This window comes from Poecilia reticulata, linkage group LG9 (genome assembly GCF_000633615.1).
Source record: "Poecilia reticulata strain Guanapo linkage group LG9, Guppy_female_1.0+MT, whole genome shotgun sequence".
NCBI lineage: Eukaryota > Metazoa > Chordata > Actinopteri > Cyprinodontiformes > Poeciliidae > Poecilia > Poecilia reticulata.
Genome location: NC_024339.1, coordinates 24,142,362 through 24,169,400, shown reverse-complemented (window position 1 = coordinate 24,169,400; position 27,039 = coordinate 24,142,362). Strand labels below are relative to the sequence as shown.

Here is a 27,039-nt window from a genome sequence, read left to right as displayed (position 1 = left end):
TTGCATTACATGATACTTTTACCTCTGTTCTCTTTCCATATCAGAGGAGAAGACTAAAGAGTTTAATAGGCTCCTAAATTAAACCTCTCAATTGCTTCGGGTCTTCCTTTTAGACTTTTAGAAATTAAGAAACTGATATTGTCGCAGTTAACATGCAAACGTTGAAATTTCCATATGTTGATATCAATAACTTTTGTGAGAGGCTTTTGGTTTAATAGTAAAAACACTGATCTGGAGGTTGCAAAAAATATTTCATGCAAACTAATTCAGAGCAGAGAGCAAGATTTGGTGTGAATAACAGATTGCTTTTTTTTTTTACCTAACTATATTTACTTTTACGCAAGAACTTTTCGAGGTTTATTATTTTTGCATACCTATTACTTTGGACCATTTTCAGCTGGTTCACAATGTGTAGCTGTTTCTCTGCTTCTCCAAGGGGGAAAGGAGGGGATTTTTTTTCATACAAGACGTGCCAAAAGGGAGCCGGTAAAAGCTATGCAGGGTGATGGGCTGAGGAGAGGAGGAGTGGTCTCTACCATGCTAGGCTACAATAAAAGGCATTTGTCTGGACCTCCGAGGAGCCCAAAATTTCCAGTAGCACTACAGACAGCTGCTGCAGAAAAAGAAACAGGTAGATAAAATAAAAAAAATAATTTTCAGAAAATTTAGATTTTTTTAAAGTATAGCTTAAGATTAATTTTTTTGAATAACTTTTTTTTTTTTTTACTTTTCAATAACTGAGGACAATAGAGAGAAAATGATAAGCCTCCTGTGCATCACAATGATTTCCCTGGCTCTGGCTGGCAGTGCATACGGTCAAACTGCAACTCCTGCCCCCCTTATATCAGGTGAGTTTAACATGACACAGACATTTTGCAAATGCAATGGTTTTGCTTTAATTCTACATATTTCATGTATATATCTTTGTTCTAAAAAGAAAATAAAGAGGAAGTGCAGGCGGATGAGATATCTCTGTAAAATGGTACCGCACTATAAGCTTGTGTAACAACATGGCCATTGTAGCAGCTTGTAACAGATTAGTCTCTGGGGTAACCCACACACCCACACATACTGTGACTCACCATTGACTCACTGACTTGCATACAGACCACCATGGTACCCAGTGGCTGGTGAATAAATTATCCTGTCATTCACTGCAACAATTGTCATTCTGCTGAATGACAATTTCTCTGCTAATACCAGATATTGAACCTTAAATAGATGTCCGAAACTGAGCTAGTGGAGGTTGTTATATTTGGTCTTTGAAATGCTAAACAGCAAAAGAATAATTATGTCTATTTTTATTTGACCATATTCACCACATTTTATCATTTGCTGTGGATAAATGATATAGACAAATAAAAAAATAAATAATGTATTCAAAAAAGGTGGCTGGTCATTCTGCCTCTTTGTCACTTTGCACCATGGTAATTTTGGAGCAAATTTGTAAGAGAAATTTAGAACCTAGCATCATTTTCAGAGGATTTCTTGTATTGTCTTTGGCAATTGATTTTAAATTAAAAAGTCTATAATCTGCTGACCATCCACAGTAAGGAAATGTAGTTTTGGGACTCCTGTAATTAATATGTATAAACAATGAGCTCACTTTTATTTTGTTTTCCATGGGAGTCAATTGTCCCAGGTGGCGATCAGGACAAAAAAAAAGGAAATATTTTGTATTCATTTTAAGAAAATAGTATTTAATTAAATAAAATTTTTGAATTAAGACTTGAGCACTGTGTGACTATTTCATCTCATAATACATGCCAGGGTTAATTACATAGGTGAGTAGTTTCTTTAGGGGTAGATGTGCAAGAGTTAAAATGGTAACATGTTTATAGTGGAGGTACAAATTGACAGGGGTTGAACTAAATAGGATGCAGAAATGTGTAAATCACTCCTCCTTGCAGGAAGACACCTTGCGTTTACAGATGAAACTCTGAGCTACAAAACTGGGCAACTACTTTTGTTCTGCAAGGAGAAACAGGGGAAGTCAGAAACTCCCTTTTGCTGTATAGGCTGAGTGAAATTCAGTGCTTCTTTAGCAGCCAGCAAGCTGACTCAGTAAGTGGGAAACTAAGGATTTCTCAGTTGTCTGTTTTCCAAGCAGTAGCGGAGAAGGCCACCCTGTCGACAGAAGAGTTTCGCTCTTTAAGGGGATTAGGCCTTTTTTTTGTCCACTTTAAATTTCTCTCACAGGCCTGTGATGTCATAGCATTTTGTGCATGTGCATACGTCTACCTAAATATTATTAAATGACTCCTAGTTCTTTATTGTGCAACAGCAGTTGTTCATCTGAAGCCAGCTCGGTAAGTAATCTGTGGGCCATATTTTCCGTAGTAAGAGCTTCCTGTCTGTTCATTGGGGTGTTGTCTGCTTCCTCACACCCTCTGACTCACAGCAGCATTGGGATTTTTTGGAAAAGAGCCATGGCAACAGGCAGCCTGACAAGAGTAGAGGGAAGATTAACGACCCACAGCCAAATGTATAGAGTCCCTCGCTGAATGCTAGCCAGATGACTATGTCTTTCCCTGTGAGGTAATAGTCTGTTAAGTCTAATGCTTACTGTAGCTTTTGGTTACCGAGCCACGGCCCAGTTGCTGGGACTCGGTGGGAAAAAACGGGCTTGGCTGGAACTGGGCTTTGGGTGGGTTGGATTTTGTGTTTAGGCTCAGAAATGAGATGATGGAACCACATTTAATGTTCTGCATTTATATTCATTGGATTTCAGTGAAATTCTACAACCCATTCCAATAAACGTCGACTGCACATGTAAGCTCATGATCACACATATTGTGCACATAGAGGCACTATGTTTGCGCTCGCTGTGCAGGACAGAACACAGGAAACACTTTATTGGAATTAGTGGGGAGGAGTTGGCCTGCTGTGTTTGTCCCAGCTGTGCTTGTTAATAATCCTTTCTCCGCTCAAGCGCAAATTGGCTGGCAGCAGAGGACAGCAAAGCTCTGGGATGTTGTAAGTCATCTCATGAGTTGCTCCTCTGACAAAAGGGTGCGGCACACTGCACACATACTCTCATATACACATAAAGATGTGTGATCTACAAACTGGGATGCTTTTTTTTTAAAGGGGGGATTTTGGGCCAGATTTGGTCATTCTACTCCAAAATGAAAACATTGCAGCTTTAGAATACAGAAAAAGAGTTTGACTTGGAACTTTGCAATGTCGGTAATATCAGAGTTTAGTGTTGCAAAGAAACAGATGGTTCCAATTATGCACTAATGCAACGTTTTTACAGAGTGAAAGAGAATTGTGCTTGGTAATAAAATGCGAGTAGGTCTTGATTACTTTATTCCTACACACATTAGTTCACTTAGTTCTTTGCTGTGTTTTCATTAGCATCTACATCTTAAAAAAATAGTTTGTTCTACTGACCATACATTTCTATCTGAAATAGAACCATTTACGACTGCAATTGACTTTAGAGGCTGAGGTCTAAGGTGCGTCGGCGAAAGAACGGCTACACTTCTCCTGCGAGAAGAATGAAGGTAAACCCTACAGGCTGTTGCTTTACAAGCAAAATGTGCCTTGCGTGATCAGAGTAGCGTTCTCCGCAGGGGTGACCTTGGTAGCAACAGAGAGTGTGGAATTACTTTTAACGTCCCCGTCTCTGTCTGCTACCAAAGCCTCAAAGGCATAACTCCCTTCAGCCTGCTTCAACGGTGGGGAAAGTAAGTCCTAAAACACACCGAGGTTTTCTCTGTAAATATAGTTTTAACAGGGACTCCTGACATGAAACTCAAACCAGATGCCAGTATCAACCACCATAACCACCATACTTATAAAGAAGCCAGCAGAATTTGATCTATAAATTAAAATACTCTATGTGTACAAAAGTGAAAGAACATAGGGAATAATTGTTGAAAACACTTACTGAAATTTCTAAAATACTACAGCTTTAAAATGTCTTGAGAATATCATGTTGAGAAAGCTGCCATATGCATTGTTGAAATTAGATTCATACCCATTCTTACGAATAAATTTTCTGTGTTATGTATTACAAATACAGTAACCAACAATGAAAAAAGCAATAAACACTATATATTTGTGAGATGTCATCATCAAACATCATCAAATACATCACATATATTGATAAGTATTCCAGTTGACATTAATTAAAGGCAACTCTAAACAGGTGGGGTTTTAGCCTCCATTTAAAGCAGTGTTTCTCAATTCCTGTCCTCAGCCCCCCTGCCCTGCATGTTTTAGGTGTTTCCCTTATGCAACACACCTGGATTGAATCTGTGGGTGATTAACAGGCTTCTGCAGTACCTGATGGTCATGCAATCATTTGAAGCAGCTGTTCTGAAACAGAGGCACATCTAAAACATGCAGACCAGGGGAGCCTGAGGACTGGAATTGAGGAGCACTGATTTAAAGGAACTCAGTGTTTCAGCAGTTTCGCAGTTTTCTGGAAGTTTGTTCCAGATTAGTGAAGTATAAACATTTGATGCTGCTTCTCCATGTTTGGTTGTGAGGATGCAGAGTAGGCTAGAATCAGAAGACCTGTCTGGAAGGTTAATAATAAAAACAATGTATTTTGATGCTACATCATTCAGGGATTTATAAACTAACAAAAGTATTTTTTGCCTATTCTTATTTGCATACGATTATGTTTCCACCTTTATTTCTATTCACATTTGGGAATAATGTTCAATGCCATTAACTCTATAAAAATGTTGTGTGAAACATTCTGTTTTGGTCTCATTTCACCCAGTTCTTTGTTGGGCTGTCCAACTGTTCTGCAGCAACATTTAAGCAAGTCTTATCTTGCTCTTTCTTGTGGAGTCTTTTGCAATGTGTTTATGTGAAGGAATGCTGGAGTGCATTGCTTATTGTTTACAAAAAAAGAGGCCAGACCTTTCTGAGACTCTCTTCAAGTGGTTCTCAGACCTCAGACAACTCTTCTTACTCTTCTTTTGATCTGCCAGAGGTCTTGCGAGGAACAATGAGTTTCTGGTGGTTTGTGTTGAAATTATGTTGTTTAAATTTTCTATTTTCCCAATGTGACTTACTTAAACATTTAGAAATATAATAATACATCTGTAACCAACTTCAGCAGCTTCAACAGCTAATTAATTGACTAATCTTTTATTATCCTGTGGATTGCTTAGTGTGAAAATGTCACGCTAATTAAAAATCCATTTACTTAGAAATAAGTTATTGAGGGTGTCAATATTTTTTTTTTCCAGAATTATGCCTGAAAGGTACTTTTAAACTTGTATGACTGCAGTAGAGTATGTTTTCACTCCAGTTTAAGACTCACATTAGTGGTACTATAATGCTGCTTACATCTCATGTTTCAGACTTACAAGCCAGATGTAGAAGCTGGTTTTCTGATTTGGACTGAACAGTGCTTCAACTAACACAGTACAAAGAAGCCCTTTGTCTTCTCTCATTTCCTCAAGTTTTGTCTTGGCAGAAAAGTTGGTGGCATCACATTAGGTGAGGTGATGCTAACTAACGTCATTTTTTTCGTAAAGCTTTGATGAGCCAGTTAGTTATTCTGGATTGCTCGGGTCTTCAGTCACTCCACGTGCCACGGCTACCCATGCAGAGAATTTAGGAGGCAGGAGGAGTTGAGTCATTACTAACTTTCAAAAAGGCCAAAAGCAATCTTCGTCCAGCTTGTAAATATTTGACTTCTTTGAAAAACACCAGTAATAAGCAGCTGTGAGGCTCTTCATAGCTCATAAAATGCTTGGCATCTTGCAGACTACTTGGAAGGTCTTGCAGTTTGGTGAAAGAAGCAGTTACTAATAAACATAAGCTTCGGGTGAAAAAAAGTTTTAAAATGTGATAAGCTGGATTGTCCAACATATATTTTTTTTCATCAGTGCTTTTGCTTGAATCTGGTAAAGTTGCATTTATTACCAAGGAGTTCAAATGTCACTTTTGTATGACTATACTGGAGTAGATTAATTGTATTAGGATAGATTATATGTGAGTTTCAATTCAAGAGATGAGACTGAAATTCAGGACAGACATAAAAAAAAGCACAAGGAATAAAATTTTGACAAACATACTATAGGCATACACTAAAAAATATGTTATGAAAATATGAAAAAGAGAAATACCTTTTTTGCCTAGGAGAGACAAATAACATGAAGGAAAGCAAGTTTAATTAGACCCATGTGAAACACATCAAGGCTGCCAAACGGTCAGAAAGCTGCAGAAATAAAAACAAACAGTAATACAAAACATAAAAAGCTAGCAAAATTTGGATGTGGGGTATTCTGGAAGTTTATTCCTATAACTTGGTCTGCATGCGTGTGTATGCTGAGAAAAGGTTTTGAGTTGAGCAGAGCTTAAGGCAGACAGCCAGTAACTTCTTTTCTTTCCTGTGATACCCAGGAGGACAAGGTTCCTTTCGCTGTGAAGAGCCAGTGAGACAGTATTCCAGCCATAGTTTTGGAACAAAACATCAAGACAGATTCTGGCATCTTCAAGCAGAAACAGAGAACAAAACTAATCAGACACAGACACGATTTGTGTGGGTGTATACGTGAATTGGGAGTTTAGGGGTGCAGGTTGGGTTGGGTTGGCAGGAGGATCAGGCTGGTAAGAAGGGGGATGTTAAATAATTTTGTGAATGTATTGATGCAGTGAATCCTTTTCCCAGAAAAAAATGAAACCTGCCATTTTACAGATAGGTACTGTTTGTACCAAAGATCAGAAAAACTAGACAAACACAATAATTATAATCAACACAGCATGCACAGATCTAGCATCTTTCTTGGATTTGCAAGACTGAATGATACAGCCTTATGTGCATATAATTGTTTGAGGTGGAGTGGAGTCAGAGGTCCATGACATCCGTTCATCTGTTGTTTGTAATATCTTGGGTTCGGACAACACTTGCTGGCTGCGGTCTTCTTAAGTAAGCAAGCCCTGTGAGGTCTAAACAGCGAGGCCAAGGAGATGATGGGAACCCATGGTGAGACAAAGATGACACATGATTTGGAGTTTGAGGAGTGACGTTGGTTGGACAGTGAGGATTTGGAAGCGGGTGCCCCGGAGGAAAGGATTTCTGTTCTTCATTAGATGTTTAATACACTTAACAAAAATCAGATGGAGTGCATGAAAGGAAAGGTTTTCATTTTGAAAGCTAATGCTGAGGAAACAAAAGCTTGCACTTGCCAAAGCCGACAGCCTCGGGAAGGAGACAGAAGAAGAGGATTGATTCCAGGCACTACAGACTGCCTGAAACCCAATAAAACTTACACTGCAGAATGTAATACTTATGGGCAGGAGAAGTCTTCAAACATGTGCTCTACATTTTTATCTTTCAACAATTGACAGCGTGTTGGTGAAGTGCCAGGCAAAAGCTTTTCTCTCAAACTTTTTCATATTTTGGACATTAAAATCACAAACTTATTGGGATTTTTACATGACAGGTGAAAACAAAGTGCATGAAGTGCATGTAAAATGAAAGCAGACTAATGCAAGAAAATTCAATGTTATATATCCAATATATGTATTCAAAGTTCTTCCTGTATTTGATTTAATATTTTGTTTAAAAGTCAAAGTATCATGAACATATTGGTTTACTTTGCATATTTTCCTCTTTTTTAGTCAAGACTGATCTGGGTGGAAACGTCACCCTGCCTTGCAAGCTTCAGGCAGAGGAAAGCAATTTCTTTGGAAGTCTGAAAGTGACATGGATCAAAGTGGGAGAAGATCCATCCCAAAATGAGGATGTGCTTGTATACATGGGTTTACACAAGAGGACTTATGGAAACTTTGAAAACCGTGCCTTTTTGTTAGACATAGAAAATGGTGATGCCTCCTTGGTGTTAATTGACGTCTCTATGGATGACATGGGAAGGTACCGCTGTGATATCATGGATGGGATGGAAGACCTCATACAAGATGTAATCTTAGAGGTTAAAAATGGTCTCGCTGAAGGTAAGTTGTATTGTTTTAGCAACACACTAATTCACTTAATCACCAGTAAATAAATGGCTATTCTGTTTATGATTTATAATGCACGTCTAGAATCCGGATTTACATCTGACTGTAGGGCTATGTCTCTTTTCTACTCCTTACATTTCTTCTAGGTTTTAGATTTAATATAAAACAACAACTGAACATTTTGGTGTAACTTTTATGCATGCATTTTTATGCATAAGACGCAGAGTCATACATTCTCCAATTTACATTTTCAATAGCATTATCACTCCAAGCAAAAATAATGAGTAAACCCAATGCAACTCTTGGTGTGTTCAATCTCAAGTCCAAGTTTCTGATTTGCAACTGTAAACTCAAAATCCATTCTGTCTGCACTGTACATAAAAAGTAAAGGTAAAAATCTAAGAATATCTTAGAATATTTCTACAAAGTTTGAATGTATAAAATAAAGAAATACAGTGTAGCTGGTTTATGTTATCTGTCATAGTAAGTCTGGTAAGTGGCCATCACATTCTAACCAAATCCCACTGGCTAACTGGCTTCCAACTGGAACATGGTTTTGTACAACGTAACATTATTCTCAGATTTAACTCCAACCTCACAAGGACAATTGAACAAAGCAACAGCTAAATGGGGTTTGAAGTCATTCCCAGATTTGAATGAAGACTCCCAAGCCAATTTAAACATAGGACTGTTAACATAGAGGAACTGATGTCTTTGTCTTTCTTTGATTGTTTTGGACAATTAAAAACAGACTTTTAGACCAAAATAATATTGAAGCAAACCCCATTTTAAATCAACGTATTATTCTTGTACTTTGACCCAGCTGACAAAAGTAATTTAATAAGTATACCTCCAGTGTGTGAGGAAGCATGTTAATATTGGTCAAAATAGCAAATCTCACATTTCCCTCAGTAGTATTGTCACTGTGTTGGAGGTACAATTACCTCCAACAATATAGCTGAGGGTTAGAAGAACCAATCCACTCCAAAGAAAGCCAGCAAATCAGCATTATATAGCTGACAATGGCAGGGTTTCATAGTATTGGAGGAACCGTGTTGAAACCCATCTTGACATTTTTGAAAGAAATACATTTAAATATTTTCTATTTTGTTACTTGTGACTTGTCACACATTCTTTTTTAACTTCATACAAATACATTATATTTTGAGGTTTGTGCTAGATTGATCAACTGCTGGATATAAATCTCGAGTGTCCTAATCTATTGCTAATTGCTACTTAATAAGCTTTAAAGCATGCATGTTTGAAATAAATTAGTTCTAAAGTGATAAGATTTGTGACATTCCCTCTTTCTAACTTGACTGAGTCTGCAAATAAATTAGAAATAATCATAGAGATTTAGCTCTTACCAAACAATATGTGTTGTGTTGTTCCAAATACAGAATAACCTAGGGTTTGGTCATCCTGCTACAGCATTTTCTATGTCTTTTAGGTGTTGTTTTCCCGTACTCTCCCCATCATGGGCGCTACAACCTGAATTTTGATGATGCTGTGCAGTCCTGTGGAAGTCAGGATGCTGTAATTGCCTCCTTTGATCAGCTGCTGGAGGCCTGGAAAGACGGTCTGGACTGGTGTAATGCTGGTTGGCTGAATGACGGTACAGTACAGTATCCAATCACCAAACCCAGACAACCCTGCGGCGGCATCAACAGCAGACCTGGTCTCAGAAACTACGGCTTCAGAAACAAGCAGATGAGCCGCTTTGATGTGTTCTGTTTTGCTTCCAAACTCCAAGGTAGGGGCCTTTTTTCTCCATTTTATTTTCAAGTTACAGTATGAGCTTTATATATTAAATTTCAGTTCTCATAGAGAAAAACATCTTTCCTCTTAAGGCATGTATCTACATTAAAGGAAGTTTTTTTTGTTTGTTTGTTTTTTGGCTGTCTCTGCTACCAGGTCGTTTCTATTGGTTGGTCCAGCCAGAAAGGCTGAGCTTTGACGAGGCTGTGCAGGCGTGCCAAGACGACGATGCAGAGATTGCGAAGGTTGGCCAGATGTATGCTGCCTGGAAGCTTGAGGGCTACGATCGATGTGATGCTGGCTGGTTGGCTGACGGAAGTGTGCGCTACCCTATTTCCAGGGCCCGCAAGAACTGCAGTCCCACAGAGGCTGCAGTGCGCTTTGTTGGATTCCCAGACAAAAAGGTTAAGTCTTATGGTGTCTACTGCTTCAAGGCTGAAAAGTGAGAGAATGAAAAACATGCAGGTAAACCACAGACACCAAAGAGCAGCAACAACAGCCATAAAAAATAAATTTTTAAAGCAGATTCATTTGGATTTTAACTAGTCCAAAACTTTCTGATGCCATAATAGATGTTACGCTAGTGTCATGCAATTTAAATCAATATGCAATAAACGACAGAATGAAACAAACAATTAGGGTATATTTTCTGTTTATTTCTATCTGTTTACTCTTCTAAACAGTCTTAGCTAAGACTGTTCAGTAAAGAGCAAAATTGAAAATGTATGTCCTCCACAAAATGTGTAATGTTCAATGTTTGGCTGCAATTATGCTCAAAGAATGTGTGCTGCTTTCAAATGTGTCTTGAGCAATGCTTTATCAATTTTGCATAAGCATGCATATCAACAAAATAAATTGATTTCAGTGTGATTAACAGAACAAGACTACAGCTGTTGAGCTATTGGTTCACAGATTACACCAAGAAGGAACCTGGTTGCCAGGTTTGAAGCTGTTTTCTCACATAGATTAACATACATGTATTTACAAAACCTCAAAAATTTATCTTTGACCAGAAAAGCTGTGAGCAAGTCAACTGCAAAGAGATTTGATGGATGTTTCTTCTTTATATATATATTTTTTTTTTTCTGCATTTCAGTTTGATTAGGGAGAAATTACAAATGTCCAGATGTAATAATGTTTAACCTCAATGCATTGTTTCTATTATCTAACATAAGGATTTTACTTTTTTTTTTTTTACATTTGTTCTTTCTTTGATAACTTTACACTGTTTCTTGAAAAGAAATAGTACAAATTCTAGACTGACTTGCAGATTTCTCTTTTTTATTATATTAAGATTTTGCTTTTTCCTACTCATTGTGCAAGAAAAGTGCATATAATCCTCATTTGATCTGATATAGAATTAAACTTAAAACACCTAACCGTGTGATAAACATAGCAAACAGTAGTTATTAAAATGTGTAGTTGTCATTAAGATAAGTGAAAATGTTGTTCATCTTTTTTTTTTCCTTTTTTTTATAATTTTGATTACTGAGATATACTTACAGCAGATGTTTATTTGCTCACAATTTGACATACAAAATATGAAAGTATTTTTGTATGACACCATGTACCGTTTCACAATGTTGCAATTAAAAATAAAAACACAACTTTTAAAAATGCTTTTTTTCTGGGTTTCCTTGACTGAAAAATATATTAGCATGTCTTATGTTTGAATGCAGAAATTATAAATAACAAATCAGACAGTTGTATAGGTGATGTACATTTTTATTTGCAAAAGGATTCAGACTTTAAATTCTGTCACATTGCAAACATAAAGTCCAATATGAGAGAGAGCAACACAAAGTGGTGTTGAATGGAGGAAAATTGTTCAAACGTCACCAATAACAACACAAAAAGTGGGATAATATTTGTATCTCTCGCCTTTTAGTTTGACAGTTTGATTTGAAAATCTAGTACCACCAATTAATTGCTTTCCAAAGTTAATTAGCAGTTAGTAGTGAGTCGTAATGAGAGAAGAAGCCTAATGGTATGTGGTCATTCTGGAGAAGCTGCAGCTCAATTTGTAGAACCTGTTAACAACTAACATTCATACAATAAAATACAGTATAGATTCCTGTGGTAAAGTCCTAAAATCTGAATATGTTGCAGTGCACTACTGTTAATACGCGCCAAATACAACAGACTTTTAAAAAATGTTTTTAAAAAGTATTTTGGAATGATTTAGAAAGTACTTACAGCTTTTGCATACATGTAAGATTATTGTCAACTGGTTTGAGCAGACGAGTAAATAATGAAGCAACAACACTTCCCAAAATGTAAAGATGAGCGACACAGTATTGACATGTCAGATGAGGCTTTTATCTGTGTTGCATGTCTACACCAACATGGTCTGAGTGCATTTCCTTTCTAAAAGAAAATTGGAAATCTTGATAAACCCCAAAGAGTCTTGCGCAGGATAAGAGGTGTAAGATTTTCCACTGTGACGTCAGCATTTCATGACACCATTACCAGTCTAATACTCCCTCAGGAACCTTGGTGAAGTCTTTGATCACAAGTCAAGGCTTGTTGGGTACCAAACTGAGCTTTTAAAATGATAAACATCTGTTAACTTATGCACAGTTTGCGCCAACCGGTTAAATGTTAATTCAGCAGTAACAGTGTGCTGTGCCAGAAAAGAAACTGAAAACCTAAAGATTGCTTTGTTTACGAGAGAGCAGGAGCTCTTTATTGAAGATAAAGCTTTTCTGTCCCACTAAGGTGATTCTAATTCTTCTCTGTATAGAAAAGATTGTGGATTTGAACCTTCTTCTGAAATACAATTTGATTTGAATGAGACTGAATTGCTGTAAAAACTACTGTTCATGTTATTGTTTTTGATTCAAATAAAAGTTAAATCCCTATGTGCTGTGCAAGCAGAGAAGAAACCCAAGGATTTCAGTCAAACAGCTCCTCCTGGTGGTGAAACCTTTGCAGGGCCAGCATATATCTAATATATATTTCAAGAAGGCAGTAAGTCACTGTAAAAAAGTGGTAAATGACGTAAATGACCAAACTAAATGTCACACATCCATATATTTATTTGCTTCTTTGGTGAGTTAAAGCAGGAAAAACAGTTTAATCTTTTTAAAATAAAACAAATTCACAAACATCTCATACATTCACATTGTAAAGTAGAAAAAAATAAGTTGCTATATAAATATAAAATGATATTATGTGCACAATAGGGCAAAACGCACTTAAACATTCACAGGCAGACCAAATAAAGCAACATTGCTCCAATAGAACTGTTGCAGAGACACAGCCATTCACATGTAAAAGTAGATTTTGTCACTATTTCAGAACAAAAATTATTGCTTATCATGCCCTCCATGTCTCTTGGTTCACTGTGGTATTAAGAGATGCTAAAGGACACATGAACTGATTAAACTGCATAAAATGAGTACATTTCTGTCTTTATTGCATCAGGTGTAGACATTCTGAGCATGTCCTGTTTTCTGTTGAACACACACATAAAAAGAGCACTGCTGGGACCAGTGACATCAACACATTTTACTCGTCAGTATAAAACACACGAGGAGATAAAAAAGCAGCTTGAAAATAAATTATTTGTATCTCTTCCACCGCAACAGCTTTAGTGTTCAAGTCTCTGAGTGTTTCACAAAAATACATTCTCTCAACGGCTGATTTGATGTGCAGCAAAAGCAGTGAAGCACAGTAAAAAAAAAAAAAGTAAAAGAGAATTTTAAAAGAAAAACATTTTTTTATGGTAAAACACAACCAAAACGCACGAAAAAAAACCAAAAAGATTATTTTTGATGTGTTCCAATTAACAGCAGAACAGTAATGTAAACATGCCGTACCAAAGGATTGTGAGCTGAATAGAAATCCAAGCTGCTTGAGCTACACATGGTGGTTTTTCACTCATTTAGAAATAGACTGACATCGGTTTCTGTCTGTGTTTAAAGTTTTTGTCAATAGGTACTCAGAGAGGAACCTTTCAAAACTGTATCATGCAAAAGTCAGGCCAGTAATGTTTGAAAGATTCTGTCGATACATACGTGTACATAAATGTTGCTTGTTAGAAGAAAACAGGAAAAGCTGGTAATTCGAACCTTTGAAAGCTGCCACCAAATAGATTTTTCCTGGTGAGAAAAAGGCTATTTGTTGCTATTGCCTGTGAAAATACTTTCAAGCAATATTTTTCAAGCCTTTTTAGTCTATGTTTGAAAAGAAAAAAGTTTTTTTATATTAAAAAAAACAAAAAAAAAACTCTTGCACTGTACTAATTAATAGCCCTATTTGCAATCTGAGAAAAACTACAACTCATGACATGTAGGGTCTTTGATTAAATTGAGAAAACATATTAATGCGTATGCATTCATGCATTCCAGCATTAAACAGGACGACAAAATAAATTCTTTTTATGTGACATAAGCTGTATTATGTTCTTTCTATATATGCTGGACACTTGCATTGGCTTCAAATAGCACAGTTGATGCATCAGACAGCAACAATGAATGTTTCATATAATTAGTCAACATAAAATATAAAATAAAAAACATAAAAGAATATCAAAGTAGACAGCTCATAGTGCTTCCAGAAGCCAGCTGAAAGAGTTTGTCCTCACTGTGAATGTAGCAGTCTCTCTTGAAACGAATCATCAGGTAAAATTATTTCAAAGGCACTTTATAAGATATTATCGTCATTGTAAATACAAGAAACTTGCAGTTTATCCTCTCGGTTTCTGTTGATGATCTTTTTTTAACGCACTTTTTGTTTTCTGGTCTTCCTTTCTTACAACCGTCAAGCAAGTGTTCTTGATTTCTCTTGGAAATCATTGCTTTGTCCTCTTTTGTGCCGTTCTGTCTCTTCTTCCCCTGTTGCGCTGAAGGTGGTGGCGCAAGGACTCATCCTGCCATTTTTTGAAATTATTGATACTGTAGAGAGCGTGGGGTTGATGTCTCCTCATGAAGGACCTCTGGTAGCTCGACGCTGAAAGAGAAAATGTTTGAAATTGTCTGAAAATAAGAATTTCGAAATCTTGAGCAAAATGTTTCATTTGCAGGAATAACAGTTATACTTACGGCTTATACAGGAGATTTTAGGTGTATCCCACCGTCCATTGCCACGGCAGCGGATGGTTGGAACATGCCTCTGAATGAACCCATTTCGACACTGATACCTCACCAGTGTGTTGATTTCATATCTCTCACGCTTTCTACCAAAGGTACGTGCATTTTCAACCACAGGGGGCTGGCTGCAGGCCACTGGAAGAACAAAGGGTGACATGACTTCAACAAGGAAACAATCAAGGAAAATAAGTTTATGGAACATATTTTTAAAAATCCTTGCAGCATAAGGATGTAGTCTGTGCAAATAAATGCACTTAGGTTATATTGCTACACACTGACAGTTAGTTGTCCACTGGTGCATCTCAATAAATTAGAAAATGTTTTAGAGATGCACCTGTAAAGCTGAAAAGAATCAATGCTTTGTTATATGGGTAGCAAGAAGATTATGTATTGTTTTTTTTTGCTTTCAGAAAATCAAACTCAATGACATGATACATTATTGTTTTCGGTTTTTAGCAAGTTGTGTGATACAAAAGGTTTTCTTTCATTACCTGTGCCTTTCTTGCATGTGAAGGTTAGGTGATAGTTGCACGGGACATCGTTCCACTGGCCACCCTCGTGCCAAATCATCACCACACAGTCTTCTCCAGACGAGAAGAAGCTGTCGGGCTGGTTGGGCCTCCAGTTTTCATATTGCTGAAAATTGAACAGAGTCTCATGTTTAACCTCCCAGGATCTGCAAGTCTGTGCTAAAAATTTTGCTCTGTGATGGCACAGTTAGTCGCAAATGTCATGTAAAAAGTGTGTTCTCCAAAATAAAGACAGCATTCTGTCTTTATGTCCCTAATGTAAACTTATGAGAAGAAGTAGGCTTGTTTAGTAAAAAAAACACAGCTTGATACCCACCAAGATTGCAGATGTACGATTATCAATAGGTATGCACACTCTTTTTACCAACAAAAACTGTACTTTCTAAGCAGAAGTGTGTAGCCACTGCAATTTGATCAATGTCCACAAGAGGGGGAAGCTGGATCTCTCTGGGTAAACTCAGCGTTAACTTGAGCCTCCGAGACTCAGCACAGCCAGATCGGGGAAAAGGAAACTAAGAACGTCTAAAAAGAACTTTGAGGTTATTTGCTTTACAAATTTGGCACAATGTATATAAAAAAAACTGTTGGATCTACAACCACATTGTGACTTTATCTCCATGGTATGTTTGGTATCCATGTTATTGCACTGTACATGTTTTTTGTGAACACTTTTCATCATGTGTACCCCTGCCAACAAAAAGCACTGCATGTGCATATGAGTGTCTATGCAGTATACACACAGCTGTGAAGCTGAGGGCCATTCAGGCTGCAGTTGATTCTAACTGTAGTCTTTCAGCATGTCCAAGGTTCAAACACTTTCTTCAAAGCTGTGACGACCCCCCACCTTTCACACAATCTCTTGCCATCATCCCTCTAGGCTCTGGTGCTCTGTCATTATGGTTAACAAACATACTCTGACTTCCTGCTCTGCTCACCTCAGACCAACAAATGGTTGACCTGTCAACTGCCTGACAAGTCTGCATCTCAATTAAAATATTCAAACAAACTCCACAACCTGATCTAAACATGCATTCTAAGATATTTCAACAAGTATCTTTTCTGTGCTCTTTCTTAGCATTACCAGATTTGCTCTAAGCTTTTCACCAGTAAGTACAATTTCACAGTTTTAAAAATATCCTATTTATTTGGATTCAGTTGAGTTGACCACCCACCTAAGGCCTTGGGGTGCTTTGAGACAGTTTTTCTTTTTTTTTTTCAACCTAAAGTTGAGCACAGGTGCTGTCCATCTGTGTGTCTGCTTGGTGGCCCTTCCCCCATGTGACTGCCTACTTGCTGGGTTCTCTCAGGAGGGAGAAAGGATAAAGAGGGACCATAAAAGTCCACGCCTGCCAGACCCCTTCACACAACCTCATTCACAGCCTCATCACCTCTAAATTGGTCACTGTTTACCTATTAACCCTTAGGCTTTCTTTCAGCTTCCTCTGCACCTCTACTTTTGTGGGATCATCATATTAGTCCACACAACACTGATGGAAACAGTAACTAGGTTTTATTCTGTAAAGTATCTGGAATTGCAGCAAAAAGGCAATATGCAGAATAATTCAAATACAAAATATAAAATATGTCCACTAATTTTTGATCTGTTTCTATAAAGGAAACCCAATTTTAGCATAATACATTGTGTGGATTGGGATTGCAACTCACAAAATGTAAAGCATTACAACATGAATACTTTTGTAACGCACTGATTAAGCTGTTTTATAAAACAGTGCGTTCATAAAAGATAAGCAGCCTTCCTTGCCTACGCTTTCCCAGTTTGCCTTATTGGACCAACTGATTTCCACAAAGTGGAAGGTGATTTAGAGGTGCCTTACAGCCTAATCTACATCAGGTTTATTACCAGAATAGTCACAGGGGTGTAGGGATACAAGGTGGAGGAGAGTGAGAGTCACAAGAAAGGAACCAGAGCTCACTTAAAGGAGCAACTCTCCCTAGATCACAGCCTCCGTCATCACTTCCAAATATTTACACTGCCATGTTTAGGGAGAATGATGCATGTCAGAAGGCAGTGTCTTACCACAGGGCTGCCATCAGTCCAGCGGAAGTCGTTGTCAAACATCTTATCATTCAGGCCAACCCACTGGTAATCCTGTCCAAGACCTGCCATTTAGCATGGAAAAACAGCTGATTACATTTTTTACTTTCTAATTTTCAGAATGTGCAGTTGCAAAATGTAAAAAAGAAAATAAAGATAACACAGGCATTTTTACAGTCCGTTTTATTTCCTGCACCATATGTTCTTCTACTGCTTGGACATTTTTTGTGCACTTATCAAATACCTGCTGTTGTTTCCCTTTTCTCATGAACAGCAAACATTATGAGGAAGCAAAGCATGTTCTTGGACTTAGGGACTTTCTATAAAAACAATATATACATATATGTTGCTTACGGTTGACAAACTGTTGTTCTTCGTGGGAAAGGATGCTGGTGAGATGAGCTCCCTGAATGCGGCACTCTCGCTCTGCAGAGTCCCAACCTTTCCTCTGGGGGAAGAATTTGTAGCAATGGCCCTGAAACTTGTGCCAACCATAGTCACATGTTTCAGTATCTGATGGCAGAGAAGATGAGATGGAGTTTTAGTGTGCAGGACCTACAGGATTTCTAACTTAATTTGCCTTTCAACAAAACACTAATCTCTCTTAGAACTTGAAAACATTTATAACAATGCATAATTTTACAAAGAGGGAAGCATAGATAAAGCCAACTATGGCCATTCAAGAATCAAGTTGTCCCTGATACTGTTTGTAAGTTAAAATGAACTCTGTTAGGCAGTGGTGAAGAGAAATAGGAAATGAACTATTCAAGCGAAGTGTGAACAACCTCGTATAAACTGAAACAAGCATGCCATGTGATCTCTATCAAAGTATTTCTTTACAAGTCCTACGTGAAAAATCACAAATATTGATTACAACTTAGCCTCAAAGATCAGCTCGTGTTGCAAGTGTTGAGTTGTCAATAGAGTTTTGGATAGATAGCGCTGAGGCCAGAAGTTTACATACACCAGTAATAATATTTTTCTTAAAAATTCTCTCTCTCATTATTCTGGCATTTAGCAAATAGAACAATTTTAATTAATCTTAATTGACCTAAAACAAGAAAGGCTTATTATGATTTCAATGCTTTATTTGTCTTTTTATAGTGTATGTAAACTTCTGGTTTCAACTGTATAATTAATGTAAACTAAAGACATGGTTTGTAAAATATATTTCTGCATCTGTTTTCCTTGGCAAAATCTCTAGCCAGTTTTTGGCATGATTTTTATCCATTTTGGAAAAAAGACAAAACATTACATATTATATTTCATATGATATACAAAATTGTCACACTTTTTCCTGATAAATTCCTATTGTAAAATAAGATTTCTTTACATTTTGCATTCCTTCCTCCACAGATTAGTTTCTTTTTCACTTAGATTCTACATGATTTATATCAAATTAAAAATGTAAAAAGCTTGTGAATTAACAATCACGATTTGAATTATTCCTCTCCCAAAAACTTGTAATTTTGACAGAGATTTGTATACTTTTGCGTTACTCTGCACACATCTATCTATATTTCACTTACTGAAACAACAACGAAACCCCCAAAGGTATTACAAGTGTTCTTTGTTGTTATTTCATGAACTAGTTGTTCTTTCTTTTCATTTGGCAACATAGCTCCATACAGCTGAGTCTGGGTACATAATATGGGTGGAAATCAAGGAGGGCCTATCCACACAAAATTTAGGGTGTAGGCTAGTTAGGAGAAATCAGTCATAGATGTTTTCTTCTTTTTTTTCCTTTGTCCAACATCTGTTGTGAAGATTTATATGGAAATCGAATGTGTTGAAAAAGTCAAAATTTTGCTTTCCATGTTTACTAAGTGAGAAAAATCATACAGTGAGCCTCAAAGTGGTAATTATCTAAAGCAGTCGTCACCTACCCTCGGTCCATGGACCGGTACCGGTCTGTGGACCAATTGGTACCGGGCCGCACAAGAAACAAATTTCCTTTGAATGCATTATATGAGTCTGGAGGATCTTTTATTTTGAAAATCTTTTAACCGGATTCTCTCGGTTACATCTTGCTCGCCAACATTGAGCCCACAAGCAGCAAAATGAGTAAGAAACAGATCAGCTGTCTTTTTAAAGGAAAAGGCGCAGAGAAGGGACAGGAGAATGGATTTATCCCGGTAGGTGATTCCCACAGTCCAAACCCGTTCTGGACGATATGCGGCGACAGGTGTTCTGTCTATCTGTCATACCTCGTCAATCCAGCATACCTCGTGGTAATGCGCATGCGCACATCGCTGTTACGTTTCTTATAAATCCGTCATACCTGTAGAAGTTTAATTTTGTGTGTTTTATTTCTTGGAAGTTTACGGTAATTAAAAATAAAATAAGAAAAATCTAGTTATGTCCACGCAGTGTCCAGAAAGAGGTGTTGTTCTGCTTGTTGCCTAACAGCTTCGGTCAGCATCCAGTGTTATTCATGCTTTTTATGACATATTTCGTGCAGTTTTCTAAAGAAATATTGAAATATTAAAAAACGTAGATTAGCTATAGGGACAAAATATTCCACGGGAGACCAAATTTGTAGCCAAACAATATGTCTAGTAATAATGACGCTAAACAGGACTGATGTCTTGTTTACAGTATGGTAACGATATTGGAAACAGCATAAGTAATTTGTGTTAATATTACTTATAATATTAAGTAATATTAGCATAGCAGCCTAATTAAATAAAATTTACCGTAAACGTCTGAGAAACATAACACACAGGTATGACGGATTTATAAGAAATCTGCTGAGTAAGCAGTATGTGAAGTAACATCGATGTGCGCATGCGTATTACCATAAAGTATGCTGGATTGACGGGTATGACAGATCAGAACACTAGCTCGCTAATGAGGCAATGAAGCCTTCAAACTGCTTCGCCACGTAGAGACCAGGCACGCTGTACATAAGCAACACTTCGGGTGTCATTGCCTTCCATCACTCTGAGATGGGACTGTCTCGTTGTAGAGAAACAAACTCAGGGCTCCCATTAATTTGTCGTTATCGTGAGTTAATAATTTCAGGCAAGTAAAATGTTTGTTTTTGAGGCGCATCTGTATCTTATTTTGAAGGTGTAAACGTTGAGAGTAGAAGAGTAGGGCTTGTGAGTCTTAAATCTGGTCCACACGGCGATTTAAGAATTGTCAGCCGATTTTCCAAACCTCAATAACCACACAGAGTTTATAAAAGTACAACAGGTTTGATCGGTTCGTGTGTCCAGCCACACGGCAGGAGCAACACACCACACACGAACAGTTTCCACTCACAAACATCCCGATTCCAGAAGAAAATCCCATAAAACCCTCAACATACGGTACATGAATTTAGAATAAACAAACACGGATGACGATGTATAAGCAGTAGCAATAGTTTGCGGATTTATTTTAAGCGAGTTAGTGTCAGTGTCAAGCCCTGACTGAAGGAATATCCTTATTTCAGTTTATCAACTGCGTTACCAGTTTCGCTCCAGTTCCTCTCATGATCATTTCTGTTGATATTCCTTGTAAGAAATGCTGAATAAACATTCATGCCGTTTCCACATATCATCTCTGATGTCCACCGGATTCTCGGTTGCGGCTTGTCAGGTGTTCTACGTAACACTGACTGCAGCATGATGGGTTACAATTATCACAAGCGACAATCTTAGAACTCAGCACCTTCTAAGATTGTCGTAAGGGGAAAATTGGGGCAAAAAATTGGAAATTGTGATACCCTCCTCCTCCCTGGGCCACAGTAAAATTGCCAGGCCTTGACCGGTGATCAAAAGGTTGGGGACCAGTCACTGACCTAAAGAGCTTGTCTAAATTCCTGAAAAAAAATCAAGACAAGCTAAGTTATAATTCTGATGTAATGACTAGTCATGGTGTGAATTTACGTAACAAAAGGGTCGTTGTGAGCAGAAATAAGGAATAAGGAAAGTCCTGAAGTGTGAAGCAGTCATCAGTGAAGAGAACGAAATGCTGCTTAGTGCGCCATCACATGATGTGGTCATTCGGACACATTTCTGATCTAGGAACAAACTTATCAAGTTTGGGTTGTTGAACAGCTACGGTAATCTTGCAAGAACACAGCAGTGTTTATGACACAGACAAAAAGGAAGGGAAGAAAATATGATGAGCAAAACATGAGTAAAATCTGCGCACATCATACTTTTGCCTGAACTTAGCATTGTCTCGGCAAACTTCTATATTTTAAATATTAAGCTTTTTGAACATTTGCTGTTAGGCCTTTTACTAAAAAAATTCTGTATGAGGGGCTTGGGGTTTAAAGGAGGATTAAGTTAAAAACATATCCTAGTTCATCTGATGTGGGTGACTCTTAAAATTAGACAAAACTGCTTGATGATGTCATGTAGTTACAACAACTGATCATTTGGGAATTTTTTGGAAGATGCTGGACTGAATAAATTGCAAGCTACTGTGGCAAGGCATTTTCACATTTAATCAAAGCAATACATCTATCTTTAATTTCCAATTGCATTTTAGATATCCAAAATTAGATATTGTTATAGTTTTAGCAAAAAAACAAAACAAAACCAGAGACATATGACATGTTGCTGCGTTACACAGATGCTGTGTAAGATTTAAAACATTTTCCAGATCACACATGATTATAAAATATATAAGCAGCAAAGTCTGCTTATCCATTTGGCTCACTTTCACTCTCCTTTTTTGACTGGTAACTGCACTAAAAGCAAACAAACAGCATCAGTGTTCATGCCCAGGTGAACCAGGGTCCACATTCAGGTGACCAGTTTTAGATTGTTTGGTCCACAGCATAATTCAGATCACATCTACCCAAATCACAATATTAAAGGAAAAAAACTTCAGTTTGTTTAAATGGGACCAAGTACATCTAGTTGTAAAATTGGCCTTAAACTAGCAGTGAATACTCATATTCTTCTATTGAGTGTAAACATGGCTATAAGACTCAAAAAAATAGCATCAGCCTGGACACTGTTCATTGTTATTTTGGTTAAATTAAGGTTCTTAGTAATGTTAGTCAACTGGCTGCAATTGAAATTAAATGCAATCTGGAATTTTCAGATAAATAATATGGAACTTGTTTTATGCAATTTTAAGACTCCTTAATTTCATGATTCATCAAAATTACTAACTGCCAAACCAATAGCTTGAAAAGCAATGTTCTGCTATATGGAGATAAAAAGCTAAGCTTAGGGATTTTATTTTTTTTTCATGATCTTTTTATCTAAATTCAAAAGCTTGTATTGTCTCAATCGATCCTGAATGCACAGCAAACACAGATTATTTTAAGGGTCTAAAAAAGGGTCTAAAATAATGCAGCTGTTTTTTTGCAAGCATTTCTAAATTTTCTGCAGCCTTGACCTGTAGATATATTTCTGAGTTGAAATTGAGACTTTTTTCTCTCTTAACAGCCTCAGTTTCTGTAGTAGTAAATGCCAACAATATCAATTATCTGACACCGAAGGGAGATGATAGATTGGCAATCATCATACACAACAAAACATGAGTCGGCATTCTTTACCATTGGTCAGTGGTAGATCTAGAATTAGACTGACTTAATTTCTGGTTTGTTCATATGGTATTATGTAAGTTTATTGTAAGTCCCAAAATATGACCTTATAAAGAAGCTGTTCAAAAATTAATTAATCCATCATGTCATATAAATCTCAATAAACACAACAATAGGAGGAAGTTGCATTTCTAACAAACTGACTTTGTTAGGAAGGAGAAAGCCAATACAAAATGAACTTACCTTCCTCACAGTAAAGCCCAGAGTAGCTTGGGAGACACACACATGTAAAGGAAGCCAGCCCATCAACACATGTGCCTCCATTACGGCATGGATTTGACTGGCACTCATCGATGTCTGTGGAACAACACAGTCAAAACAACAAGAGTAAAAATTTCCAGTTTATGTGATAGAAAATTTCTAGTATTGATCAATGTCATACCCGTTTCACACTGATGACCAGTGTATCCCGGAGAACAGCTACATGAATAGATGCTGCCACTCTTGAAGCAAGATCCTCCATTCAGACAAATGTTCTCCTTACATGAATACATTCCTGTTGAGTAAAAATTATAAACATTTAGGCAAAGTTCTATGAGCATAAATACTTTGCTGTATTGATAAAAAATTAATAGAAGGTACCAGAAAAGTCCACAGTCTCGCCAACAACTGTGTGGCCCACATCCAGTCTTATTTGGATAGAGGGGGTTGTTCCTTCTTCTGTTGCTGGGCCTCTTCCATTAAGGAATGGAGATGTTGACATTTTCCTGTCGTGTTTTTCTTCTTCCTCAGAAAAGGATGAAGGTTGTGTGGCTAAAGATGTACCTAATTCTACCTGGTTTGGTGATTGTGTTGTTGATGTTGTTAATTCTCTATGGATACTTGTGGTAGTTTCTTCATCACCTGTACTGATATCAATTGTACTGATTGTTCCCCCTAAGGTGCTTTCAAGGTTAATCAATTCCATCTTTGATATTGTTGAAGCAGTTGCCTTGAATACAGTCTGGGAAGACTCACTTGTAGATGCTTTGGACATTGTGGAAATATCCACTTCACTTGTGTTTGATTTTGCGGTTTCATTGTACTGAGAAACAAATTGAAGAAGTGTTTGGTTCCCTGCACCACTGACTGGGGTATGATGATCATTGTCAGGGTAAAAGCTACTCTGTGGGGATGGTGGTTTTCCAACGTTTGCATCAGAAATTAGTTTTGGGAGAGCTGTCACATGACTTGCCAAACCATTATCAACCTGACTCACAGAATAATTAACAGGATGAAAATTGGTTGATTCTTCAACCAGAAGTTTTCCATGATTTGTGGACATAGGGTAAACTGTGGCTTGTGATAATTCTTCAGATAAATTCTCTGGTTGTGGGTGGTGTGTGTTTGTGATCGCTGATCTCACTTGTTCAAATGATTTCTGAGGTGTTACTACAGGGGAAATAGTTGAGTGGAATTTAATTATATAGTCAGATGACGCTGAAGCTGAAATATCTTTGAGAATAGGGTTAGAGGAAACAAGTTTACTTGAAACTCCAGTTACTGAAGATACTTTAGTTTTTGTTGATGAAGTCATTGATCTGTTTTGATCAATTCCAGCAGAAAAAGTAGTAGTTTGGGCTGTATGTCCACCAAGGCTTTCTTTAGAATTTGAATGTGCAGACTCAGTAGTAGCTTGAGTTGATAACAAAAAAGATCTTGAGAGGTCAGTGACTGAAACTGGGTCTGTAGTTACTGGTGAAGGAGTAAAAAATGGAGCATTGACAGCCCCTGAGCCTTCCGGTTCTTCTGTTAAGTCCATATCTTGTGTCATTGTAATTGCTGAATCAACTTCAACTTCTTCTGTCTGGATAGTTGGGTAAAATGGAGAGGAGGAAACTACAGATACAGTATCAAAATTAATGAACATATCATCCTTTGTGCTGACTTCGGAGGTGGAACTTTCTTGCCTCAAATTATATGTGACTCCAGAAAACAGTTTATCTTCATCTTTTGTGTCCTCTGTGAATAGAATGGATGCACTGCTTGATGGTTCAGATGCATGCAAGACCATAGTAGGCATTTGTTTAGCTTGGTCAGTCTCAGTTTGGCCGTGACTTGGCATAACAATCACAACCTGTTGTTCTTTGTTACTGTGATATATAATACCAGGAGATGGTGTGGATGTTGATTTTTTATTAGTGTCACTGCTAGAACTATTAATTATGTGATCATTTATAACATAGTCTGCTCTGTGAGATGATTGTGTTGCTTCTATTGCCACTCCATCTTTATTTGGACTTTTTGTTCTTGAATCTGGATGTTTAATTGGTTCAAAACTGAGGGGGTTTTCTGTATTTGAGAAATGTTCAACCCCTTTTTTGGAAACCTGCTCATCAAATGTTGTTTTAATTGAAACAAAGGTTTCAGTTTCATCTGACATGTCTCCAAATGTGACGTTGTTGGTTATCGCTGGGTTTGAGGTAAATATGTCAAAGGTTTGGTCACCTATACTCCTATTATCTGTTAAAGTAAAGCCTGAATATGATTTTGATTTGTGAGTTGTTAGTTGTGTTGTACTAGATGCCTGTAAAGGAGGAAATGTATTTCCTGGAGATAAGCTTTCAGGAGTTGTTGAGCCATGACCTGAACTGTCTTTTTCCTTATACACCGACACTGAGGAAACTGAGTGAACAGTGCTACTCAAAGAAAACTCAACTGGTTTCTCAGTCACAGGGGTGGAAGATGTGGCGAATTCTAAAACTAATGTTGATGGAGGGAGGGTAAATGTGACAGAGCCAGTAGTATCAGGGATATGGGAATGTTTCAAATCAATAATTGATCTGGTATTAAGAGGAGAATTAGAAACTGGTTGAAATGTTGACTCACTGGGGTTGGCATCAGAAGAACCATTTCCAATTCCAAGATCAGCAAAGTTAGTCTTTCTATTTGTCATGTGTGGGGCTAAGGTTGAGGAGAAAATGTTTTTGTCAGAAAGACTTGTTAATGATCGACTCTCAGTCTCATCTGTCTCAGCCTCATCTGTTGCAACAAAAAAACCATTGTGAGATTTTGTGGTCAGTTCGGTGTGCTTGGCATCTGTTAAGATTGCTGGAGTGATTGCTAGGGCAGATGTTTCAACAAAGGGCTGCTGAGCTTCTGTTTGCATTTTATGCACTGTGTCATCTATGTCTGCAGATCCTTCGAAGCCTGAAGATTCTGTATCATTGAAATCATCAGTCTCTGGTGAGGTCACCTCTTCATTGGTAAAAGAAAAGATAGGTTCATTAGTGGACAAACTTGTAGTGACTTCAAATGATGACATAAATGAAACCGTTCCATCAGACTCAGATGTTGTCTGAGGCATGGCCTTATGGCTTTCATCTGTTACTGTAGATAAAGTAGTTTTGATCTGCAAAGGAGAAGAGACACCTAAAGAAACATCTGGTTTTGTAGTATGACTTTTTTCAGCTTTTTTTGATGTCAAAAAGTACATGTTGTTAAAAGCAGACGAAGTAATTGGAGAAAGCGTTGATCGGCTTGTTTCAGTTTTTCTAGATGTCAAGTCAGACAGAATATTGAAAGCAGAAGAACCAGATATGGTTGGTGTGATGGTTGTGTCAGTAGACATAGTGATGTTTTCACCAGAAGTACTTTGTCCTGTTCTCACGGAGACAGACTCTGATTCAGGAGATATAGTTACTGTTGTTGTGTCAATACTGTAGAGACTTGATCCACTGATTAGAGGAATAGACTCCACCATTGGAAACATTGTATACATTTCATCAATCTGATCATGTGGAGTTGTGGATGATGAGGCAGATGGAGTAATCGGGGAAAGTGTTGATGGGCTCATGGGTTTACCGTCAGAGACAGTAGATGTTGAGAATGCAGTAGCAATGGTCACAACTGACTTGTCAGTAAAAGCAGCAGATCCTTCTCCAGAATGTTCGGGATCTGTGCTTATTTGAATCGTCCTAGTTTCAGGAGATTGTGCTTTCTCACTGATGATATCAGATGAAGATAATTCTGTAACAACAGACAGGGTTGGGGACATGTCAATGGTTTGGCCACTTGTAAAGTCTCTATCTACTGGAGAAGCAGCAGATGAACTTTCTGTTCTGCCTGTTACTGTGGAAAGTGAAGGTCTCATTCTGTGACCTGTTTGAACACTGTCCTCATCCTTAGGTAGGA

At 37.5% G+C, this 27,039-nt stretch overlaps 2 protein-coding genes across 4 annotated transcripts in view; one reads left to right on the top strand and one right to left on the bottom strand.

Moving 5' to 3' along the window:
• The first annotated feature begins 538 nt into the window (after window positions 1–538).
• Window positions 539–11,312, top strand: LOC103470440 (hyaluronan and proteoglycan link protein 1). Of its 2 annotated transcripts, XM_008418882.2 has the most exons (5): window positions 539–631; window positions 743–848; window positions 7,597–7,929; window positions 9,386–9,688; window positions 9,850–11,312. In XM_008418882.2, exons 2-5 carry the CDS (start codon window positions 758–760, stop codon window positions 10,137–10,139), a joined length of 1,017 nt encoding a protein of 338 aa, XP_008417104.1. In that variant the 5' UTR covers window positions 539–631; window positions 743–757; the 3' UTR covers window positions 10,140–11,312. The 2 variants fall into 2 exon arrangements, with proteins under 2 accessions (XP_008417104.1, XP_008417103.1); XM_008418881.1 differs by lacking the exon at window positions 539–631 and having other exon boundaries at window positions 659–848.
• A 2,568-nt stretch (window positions 11,313–13,880) lies between these two features.
• vcana (versican a) overlaps window positions 13,881–27,039 on the bottom strand; it is a 31,214-nt gene continuing 18,055 nt past the window's right edge. Inside the window, exons 1-8 of one of the 2 annotated variants that reach the window (XM_008418879.1) lie at window positions 23,509–27,033; window positions 23,309–23,422; window positions 23,110–23,223; window positions 17,727–17,885; window positions 17,355–17,437; window positions 15,278–15,422; window positions 14,739–14,921; window positions 13,881–14,646 (exon numbers count right to left, since the gene is read on the bottom strand). In XM_008418879.1, coding sequence (XP_008417101.1) covers window positions 14,489–14,646; window positions 14,739–14,921; window positions 15,278–15,422; window positions 17,355–17,437; window positions 17,727–17,885; window positions 23,110–23,223; window positions 23,309–23,422; window positions 23,509–26,998 — 4,446 coding nt within the window. In that variant the 5' untranslated portion in view covers window positions 26,999–27,033 and the 3' untranslated portion in view covers window positions 13,881–14,488. Of the gene's footprint in view, window positions 14,647–14,738; window positions 14,922–15,277; window positions 15,423–17,354; window positions 17,438–17,726; window positions 17,886–23,109; window positions 23,224–23,308; window positions 23,423–23,508; window positions 27,034–27,039 lie in introns of those variants that run through there. The other variant, XM_008418880.1, reaches the window with a different exon arrangement.

Coding starts and splice junctions, on each gene's coding strand:
- LOC103470440 (XM_008418882.2), top strand. CDS start 758: ATGATAAGCCTCCTGTGCATCACAATGATTTCCCTGGCTCTGGCTGGC. Junction 849..7,596: donor TCCTGCCCCCCTTATATCAG/GTGAGTTTAACA, acceptor CCTCTTTTTTAG/TCAAGACTGATCTGGGTGGA. Junction 9,689..9,849: donor TTTTGCTTCCAAACTCCAAG/GTAGGGGCCTTT, acceptor CTCTGCTACCAG/GTCGTTTCTATTGGTTGGTC.